This window comes from Carassius auratus, unplaced genomic scaffold (assembly GCF_003368295.1).
Source record: "Carassius auratus strain Wakin unplaced genomic scaffold, ASM336829v1 scaf_tig00214021, whole genome shotgun sequence".
Classification (NCBI taxonomy): domain Eukaryota; kingdom Metazoa; phylum Chordata; class Actinopteri; order Cypriniformes; family Cyprinidae; genus Carassius; species Carassius auratus.
The window spans coordinates 1,172,368-1,182,343 of NW_020527496.1; the positions used below are offsets into that span (position 1 = coordinate 1,172,368).

The window sequence follows — 9,976 nt, forward strand, 5'->3', positions numbered from 1 at the left end:
AGTGATTGTTCAGCGTTAATTAATTTGAGCCTTCTGTCTTGAATTAACAGTAAGTAGCACATTTAGAAAAGCAAATTTCCAACCTGACAATAAATGAGAGAATCTGGAAAGTTGCTCATAAATGCTATAATGCCGTGCGCCAAGAGGACTGGAACTGATGACTTTGATGAGCTTATTGTGGTGTAAAAAATTTTTTATATTCAGATCACCAAAATGAGTCACCATGTCTGAAACTCTATCTGGTTCTGGATTTAATGATATTATCTGGATCCTGTCAGATTTGTCCTTTCAGCGACTAAAACGCAGTTAGATACCAGAGATCCTTGCCATGAGTGCCCGCTTATGCTTAAAAGCAATGTAGGCACTACAGTGCCTCCAGAAATAAAACAGGAAAATTATGATTATGTGTTTCTTTGAGACATCCACCACTATGTTCATTCAAAGGGAACATGCAATAGTGCTATTCCAAAAATGTGCTAGTGAAATGGGATATAATGTCTTTATTCAATGACCCATTATACTGAAAAAACAAAACAACAACAACAACATATATACAGGTTTTTCTAAATGAAAGAAGCACACAAAATGGCAAATTAAGATTGCCATTTGAAAAATAATATACTGTATATATATATATATATATATATATACATACATACATACACAGTATATAAAAGCAAGAAAACTTTACAAATGCTAAATACCAAATTTACCCCAAAACAGTGCATGTTAGTAACCTGGAGTACCCATTTACATTTAATTATATTTTACTAAAAAAAAAACTGCATTAGTATTTACAAAAATAGATCACAATGTATTTGCAATTATAAAATATCTGTTTACAATTAAACAATATGTAACAATATAAAAGTGAAAAAGGCCATTTTCAATAACCATACCCACAAAAAAAAAAAAATGCATATTTCCATTGAAAATTTGTGTGACTAGCATGCATCAACAAGATGCCGTGTGTTGCTATTTACACTTGGCTGCAAACATTATCTACACTATTTACTCTGTGTAAATAGCATCTTCTTCTGTAAATAACAGCCGTCCAATATAAAACCCATCAAAGCACCCATATCTTCAAACATAACCGGTCCAAAAAACATACTTTTTCCAAACTTCAATTACAATCCGTTTTCTGTAAATTTCTGTGATCTGTAGCATTAAAAAGCCATATAGAGCTCAGTCACACTGATGTGGGGGTGAGGAGGATGAATTCACATGGGTGAAGCTTTAGCGTCTGAAGAGCATTTCCAAAGTTTTCTTTGGCACTATTGAAAACCCAACCAAAAGAAACCACCAGGCTGAACATCAAGCAACATCAAGCATGCGGTCTGGCAATCCAGACAGGCCTCAAAAATAATGATTAATGCTGTATACAAAGCTGAATGCACACAGTGTAAATAGCTGTTTCCACTGTACTGGTGTCTTCACAAAGTACTGGGATGAACACCACCTCAAATGTACAGATCTCATAGCCCTTGGTCTAAAATAGTTGCACTTGGCAACATAAAGCACGCTTTCTCGTCAAGGAAACTCAAACACTGCACGACTGCATGTCTTGCTAGGGCCCTCAATACTAAACAAAATGACTAACCCCAGTTTGAGGCCTATGAGAGGCCCCACTGGTGTCTCATCAAGCAGCTGAACTTGCACAAAAGCAACCACATGGCTCCCAGTAGCACACATCTCTCCGCCTAACAAGAGATGCAACACTGAATTACAAATGTTCTGGCAGGAGGGTTAGCGTACCCAAAATAGGGCTACATGACTGATCGAATGTGACTGTCATGAGCATCTCATCAGTAAAGCTAGTTCTGTAATCAGCAGCAAATCTCCATCACATGCTTTCAGATGGAGCAGCATAGCTCCAGCCGTAGTTCACTGACAAGCAACGCAAAATCACGTGATTATAAAATCAAAGAAATCATCCTGCGATTTGTGTTTATTAGTCATGTTGAATCAATGAAAGCAGTTAAATCTTCTGTTTATTCAGCAACCGCTATAAGGATTTCCTAGATTACTTTTGCCAGGCCTATTTGGAGTTTCAGCGTGAGAGCGCCCTCTGGATTTCAGGCAGAATCGTGCATTAATGATAGATATGCATGACAATCGCAGGTTCTAGGCTGATTTTTAAAAGCCTGAAATGATTACGATATAAGCCACTTCCTCATTACAGCAAATGTTTTCAATATGGCTGCTTTCAAAACATACTGTCGATTCCAGTCTGCACCTGATCAGCGTATTCGGAACATATCAGATAATATACTGCAATTCCAAAGACTAATGGCACAATGATTCATAAAAGCAGAAAGAGGAAAAGACAAAAACAGCTCCAGAAAACAGAACTATCCGTCAGCGTCACGGAGGGGAACACAGTTGTGAAAGGGAAGTGCCGCTGCCAAGGGTTCTGGCTGTGGCTGCCACGTCTTTGACACATGTCAACATTCACAACAACATCACTGAGGTTACCCTTCCTTCAGCCAACTGCAAGCAAACAAAACACAAAGGAACTGAGGAAGCGTGTCTGGAAATACAAATTGAAAGGGGAACAAATCATTGTATGCCCTTGATGTACTAATTATGGCATTACCCAGAAATTGGGATGTAATAAAAATGACCAATACTAAAGAATACTATGAGGAAATCACGGTTACAATTTCTTATATGGTTTAGATAGTTCAAGGAATGGAGTTATCAGTTTCAACACTTCTGGTATAGCGTTGATCAGACAGAAATACAGTCATCAAAATTGTAGAGTAAAGCCAGCTTAACTTCTGTTTACAGAAATATCCAGTTCTACCCCTTTGAGGTCCAGATTTAGACCATGACCTAACCCTGAAATCTAGACACAGTCCAAATTTAGTGATTTATTGAAGTGTTAAAATTACACTTTGTACAGCAGCCATTTAGGCAACAGTACTTCTTACGACAGATGTTCTAAAATAGTGAAGACAACCACTTTAGTAGATATTGTAATTCTAGGGCATCAACGATGTAAGTGACTTTGTTTCTTCAGTAGAACACAAACAGTATTTATATCTTTTTTTTAACCTCTGGTTCACCTAATGTGCAAACTGTTCGAACTCTCTTAAGTGCATCCTCAAGCAGCAGGCATGATGCTTCTTCTTCTTCTTGCTTTATGGCTGATTGAATACTTATAAGCGCATTACCACCACCTATCTCTAAAATGGACCACTGAAACTCTTAATTGAGATTGTAGATAAAGTGTGAATGGTCCATTTGAGAGATAGGTGATGGTAATGAGCTTATAAGTCTGTGTAAAAAACAATATAAATACTGTAGATAAAGTGTGAATGGTCCATTTGAGAGATAGGTGATGGTAATGAGCTTATAAGTCTGCGTAAAAAACAATATAAATACTGTTCAGTTTCTTGCACAGACCGATAGTTTTGTGTCTTTACACATCAATGTATCGACACAAGCCACAGGGTTTAATTTGGTTTTATGAATATTTTTTTTCTTATTTTTATTTTTTTTATTGTATGTTTTAGCCATGATTCCCTTTCCCATCAATTATAAGACAGACTAGAAATGGTTTGTGATAAAAATCACTGTTTGTGTTCTACTGAAGAAACAAAGTCACCTACATCTTGGATCCCTTGGGGGTAAGCAGATAGACATTCAATTTTTATCTTTGGGTGAACTATCCCTGTTAACCCAAGGTCCAGAAGTAGACCAACACTTTTTTTAACCAAAAACAATACTTCAATTCAGGAGACATAGACCAAAAGCCACATTTGTGTGATCGTTTCAGTTGTGCTGATACAGTCTTCCAATAACGTCTAAACCCTTTCCAGTGCATGATTTACATCATCCACCACAACTCGCTCACCACACTGCACGAGAAAAGACTCTGATACTCTGCCCTCTTATCTCATCATAATACAAAGTACAGGACAGAGGAATGGAAAACATTCTTTCTGAGCACAACACTTACCACTTATCAAAGCACTGCTGCACCTGCTTTATGTCAGCAGAGCAAATTCCTTGCATTACGTGGGCAGATCCGCATATGTAACCACCCGTGTTTGCTGATGTGGGCGTGCATCCTGTGCAGTCACACATTGACCAAGGAGCTCGGCACTTGTGAAGGATCACATATGACTGTAAAGGTCGATAAGTAAAAGATCACATTGCATAATGCACCAAGCTGGAAATGCAACACCCATAAAGGAGTATGGCAACACTTATCCGTTACTGCACCAGGCCAGATTCTAGAAAATGGTGCCGTGAGGTGATGCATTGTATCTTGGCAAGAGGACTATGGCAAGCTGCTTTGAGAAAAAAATCCTTTCATGCCAGCTTTGCTGAAGTGTCCTGGCATTTTCGCTACTAAAATCCAGTTTGTACGGTTTGTAAACAATCCACAACTGTCAACAATGTGAACAAAGTGTGGCCCTAAAAGACCTGCATACACACATATACACAAATGAATAAAATAGAAATAAAAAAAGCATGTTTTTATCATTGCAGAATTTATATTATTCTTATCTACTGTTTCTATGAAGTCAGTCAAGTCACCTTTACAGTGCTTCATACAATACAGATCACAGTATTTAACAGAAACAGAATCGATTGCGTAAACTCTATATTCAGATTCTGACAAATTTATTTCAAGTTCATTCGATCCACCGATCATTTTAGGATGTTAAGTGTGTTGCATCTATAACAGACTACTTCATGACCCTTTACTTACAAACACACAAAAATAACTCGGCCCTTCTATAGCAGCTGGCCTACTGTGGTATGATCAATGAATTTTGCCATGTCACATCCTTGGAAAATTCAGGGGGGGGGGGGGAAGAAAACCTATTTGCATTAAAACACAGGGTTAAATGAAGCGCAGTGGCGCTAGCGGCAGGCGCTGAAACACAAACATACAATCTCTCGCACGCTCACACGCAGAGCCTCACAGCTTTCTCCTCACAAATGGACGAGGAGCCTACATTTACAATGCAAAGCGGGAGGACTCGGAGCGAGGGACGGGGTCAGAGGGAGGGCTCGGTGAGCCTTGGCCCTGCTCTCTATTTTTGTTTCCAGCTTTTTTGTGCACCACACACTGCAGTGGATTTTTCAACTTGGCCCTCATCAGTTGTACGCCTGATGAAACAAACACTGACAGCTTCTTTACATTTGTAAAGGCCCCTACAGCAGCTGTGCCTATCTCACCACACGTCTATGAATCAGGGCCCGACCCCAGCTGGGCCTGCAGAGAGAGAGCGAGAGGGATAGGGAGAACGAGAGAAGAAGAATAGCCATGGGTAACCCCCCGTTCCCCTCGCACCATGTGCCATGTTCGCTTCAACAGAACTAGAACACAAACGCGAGCTCCGGCTGCATTCATTAGCCAACGTCCGGAATCAAAACCAGCGTTAACTCTTCACTCTAAAAACAACCCTCAAAAATAATTATACAGAGAAGTTGCTTCAGAGAGTGTCAGGACGGCCTTGTTTAGAGAAGCCATTAAAAGGAGCTCGTCTGAAAGCAGAAGTGCCTACTTGCCCCCCTTCTGCTTTTCACACACGTCTATCAATCAGAGACGGTCTAATTGCATTTCCTTGTTTGCTCTTATTAACATCTATTATCATATTTTTTTTCTCCCTCTCTCGTTTTCCACTAAATGAATTTTAATAATATTCGCAGCACATGTGAAGAAAAATGGGGTAATAAAAAAAATAAAAGAAATCCCTTGCACTCATGTTCCAGGGGATATGGTTCAGCCAAGCATGTATAATTGTCTTACGCTAATTAAGGGGAGGCTGAATCCAAGGGGCCAAGGGTTGTGCAGGTCCCCGGGGACAGATCCTTCAGGTTGTTTTTGTTGTTTGCCTGACCAGATTTTAGCACAGCTGCCAGCACTGCACAGATGTGACATGAACAGCCATGTTCTGAACGGTTCCGGTCCGTTCCACACGATCTGCACAGAGGAGCATGACCCTGACCACACTCACATGTGGTCAGTATGAGATGCAGCAGATCCCTGTCCCACATGGAACCATACACAGATCAGTGTACACCAAATAGATCAAAAAGGTTATTACCTGACCACATTAAAAATGGGGTGGGGGGGTGGTGCCTAAATACACACACAGTGTATATGTATACTAATATACTTCTTTAATGAATTTACATTTACTACAAATCACTATTATATATATATATATATATATATATATATATATATATATATATATATATATATATATATAAAATTATTATTTTTTATTGCTTTTTTCTAATGCATACAGAGCTTATCCTGACAATCCTTTGATAAAGTATTTTAAGGCGGCGTTTTAAGCTGATAGTAGTGCAATAGTTTTAACTTAAACATTCTTCTAAAGTCACCACGTGGCGTGATAGACTACTTTTGTCATCACTTTCCTTTCCCTTGTCAATGAACAAAAGTAATTTTGTCACAGTGCTGCGTTAACAATACGAGACGGCTTAAGCTGAACAAAAGCACGCAAAGATAGACAATTCCCATCACCTTTATGGAAAGAGATAAGATGTCATGAGCATTATTGCCGATAAAGTGCGTGGAAACTGCCCCAGTGGTGCGTCATCATAACCTAAACCCTCGCAATATCTGTTTCACTCAGTTTAACCTGTTGCTGATGGACTGAAAACATCAGTAAGTCATTTAAAGCGGAAAGATAGTTCCCAGGTAGCGAAATGCTGTTCATCGGCGGGGAGGAAAAAAAAAAAAAAAGTTAAACGAGGTCACGTGACAAACAAAATTGGTTGCACGAGCTAACCCTTTCACGCGCCAGCAGGAATTTATTTCTCGTCACTGGCTTGGTTTCATAGGAAAATAAGTAAGGACATGAGCGATGAAAGATGTAACAGCAGTCTCGCAAACTACGATAAAATAAACCCCTTCCTCAACTACAGGTAAACCGTATGGAAACTCTGGTTAAGAGTCCGTCAGTTCTTCGAGGGTTAACAGATACGAGGTTTGCTCGGCCGTCTCTGAGGAGACTTGAGCTTTTGTTATGGTAGTCTTGCTTAATTCTGCTCCCGAGGAGACTAAATCACCAGCCAGAAAGTATAAGTCCTATTATCCAATTCTGCTACGACAAGTTCGCCGGTTCCACTAACCCATGGTGCTGGAGAGATGGTAAAAATGGTCGCTTTGCTTTAAACGCGAACCTCTGCAATGCGACTTGATATATATTCCACTATAAACGACATCCAATGCGTTTTATCTAATCAGTTGTGTAATATTAATATTTAATCCGCTTGAACAATAAAACGTGCAGAAACTCCCAGAAAAGCCAGCAAAAAGGGCACAGTTTAAAGCACAGTAATGCCCACAATGCTGGCTGCTGTTCAAGCTTATGTTTTCGAGTCGAGCATTGTGCTTAAACTGAAAAGACTGAAGACAATTCACTCTGAATCCTAAATAAATGAACACTTCGGAGTCTTCTCAGTCGGCAGGGGCAGGGGAAATTACTTCCTTACACAGTTTGAAAACATTAAAGAGCCCATTGCTTACACGTGAAGAAGACCGAGTTACATCCGATATAAACAAACCAAATGTGCCAGGGGAGTTGGGATCGTTGCTTTTACACCCCGTATTCCTGCAGAATTCAGTTCGGGGAAACAAATCCCGGAATAAAAGAGGGCGATATGGCTGTCCTCGCGGCTTTGAGACGGGAAGCAATGAAGAGCAAACAAAGCCTTTCTGATTGCAATGATGTTTTAACGCTGGAGTTTGTTTGGTACTAACAAACCCAAAACAAAACGCGTCCAGGTTTACAGAGGAGTTCTGTAAGCGAACAGCTGTTGTGCAAAACATAAACATTCCCAATGAGGATACCAGGGGAAAAGCGAGGAACCTCGACGTGTGTGCAACATAGAAAAAAACATTTAAACATGTTTAAGTGTTGTGCACGAAGTGCCGCGCATTTACGGCATAGTTTCAAATCCAGACTAAACCCAACAAGAGCCATCCGTGATCAAAGTTTACGCATTTAACATCGACACAAGCGCGAGACCATCGAGCAAACTTGAGATCAGCCGCGTACAAACGATCGCTACTTACGTATTTCTTCTGAATGATATTCCTCTTAGGTCTTTCCTTGCTCATTCTGCAATCCAATACGAGTTATTGTTAAGGAGAAAATCGCCACATTAATTTTCTTCCTGCTTTTATTCTTTTCCCCAGAGCAATGCGATTTAAATCCCCTGTAGTTTGCTTGGCTGTGCAGAATTCCCTCCTGGGTCGCCGATGATTCCCGGTAGAATCGTGGAATTACCCAAAAATCAGGGATCCATCGCCAAGGGTATAGGGAAAAATAAACAATCACATCGGCATACCATAGTTAAAACCATTCGCCACGATTACTTCCATCAGTGATGTTCATCCCGGCTCTTTAAAGCATGTAGGTTTATTCAGGTGAGAATGTAAATGTTCGGGGGTGAGTTACATCTTGTTTTTGAAAAGGCTTATCAGAGGATCGGATGAAATAAATACTAAATTAAAAAAGGGAAAGGGATCGTGGTCCGTTTTGGCTGGAGCTAGCAGACGGTGAGTGAACTCTCCAGCAGCACCACGGTCTCATCTGAATCTGAACACAAGGCGAAGCTTCTTTCTTTAAGCAGCCTCACACCCGACAGCACGCTCAGCGTAACTTTAAAAAGACGCCCGCCTTAAGGGAGCGTCGCAAAATGACCCCACTTGCATGGGCACAAAAACGAACACTGGTCTACTTCAAAGCAATTGGATAAAAGAATGGGGTATTCAGTCAACACTGATGCAGTGTGAAAAAGGAATAGAGATCGAACATTTCCCAGCCCCGATGGACACAAGTCAGCTGACAGAAGCAGTTTTAAGCAGGTTAGGAATTCTCACTCGCCCCTTCGAAATGTTTGTTTTCATCGTGGGGGGTGGGGGGACACTGTCTATTTCTTTCTTCCTCTGAAGACCGGTTTTCATATTTAAACAGTTTTGGCTAATTGTTAAGAATCATTTAACAATTTATAATTAAAAGCGACATTTGCTTAACACAGTACTGTGCAATGTTAGATGTAAAACTCCCTAAACTAGTAGATTCTTTTCAACTGTAGTGAACAACACTAAATAACATTAACATCTTTCCCAAACAGTTGCTCATTAATTAGTTGATAGTTTTGACCATATTCCATGATTTTGTATTTGTACTTTTATATATCTTGGTTTCTTGGATGAATGTTTTTCAGTAGAACTCTTAGAAGGGCCAACATTTAACATTATGCCAAAGCAAACACTGCGAGATCGAGGATGTTGGCATGCACACATTTTAATAGCTCACAGTTACTTAGTTCTCTGCACTGCTTGTGTGTACTTTGAATAACCAATACCAGACTTTGTTAGGCAATTATAAAATCATTATTTTATCATGGTTGATTTTTGCATGATTTTCAAAGGTATTTCTGTGATAACTTTGAGCCAGTGTTATTTTAGTATCATTGAGATGATATAGTTTGTATTAATATTTTGAATCTGTTAAAATTTGAATATATCCTTTTTTAGTTTCGTAAAATTTTTAATGATTTGGTTGTCTGATATTTTTAGTTTTAGATATTTTAGTACATCCGAGTTAAACTAAATTAAAATGAGAAATGTTACATTTGCAACTAGTTGAAATAAAACTTTTTTTTATTGTAAGTAGTGTGTGTGTGTGTGTGTGTAATATATATATATATATATATATATATATATACCCAAAAACTGTTAAGCTGACTGTTGGTGTGCGTTAGACGTAAGGTCTATTACACTAACGCACTTCTGGTAATCGGACAAAAAGTGAAATGAATCTCTAGAAATGACTCACAATCAGATCTTGAAACAATGACAGGAATCTGAGAGGTCTGCGTAAGTAATTCACAAAAACAAGTTTAGCACACCAAACAAGAATATTCACTTTTTTTGTCATCATGGGTGATCGTGGAATAACCCTTGCAT

The 9,976-nt window shown here is 39.3% G+C and overlaps 1 protein-coding gene across 1 annotated transcript in view; it reads right to left on the minus strand.

The window, feature by feature from the left end:
* The window catches only part of LOC113090790 (protein Jumonji-like), a 96,392-nt gene extending 87,521 nt beyond the window's left edge, over positions 1-8,871 (minus strand). Inside the window, exon 1 of the mRNA XM_026256384.1 lies at positions 8,075-8,871. Coding sequence (XP_026112169.1) covers positions 8,075-8,119 — 45 coding nt within the window. The 5' untranslated portion in view covers positions 8,120-8,871. The remainder of the gene's footprint in view (positions 1-8,074) is intronic.
* Between the last annotated feature and the right edge of the window lie 1,105 nt (positions 8,872-9,976).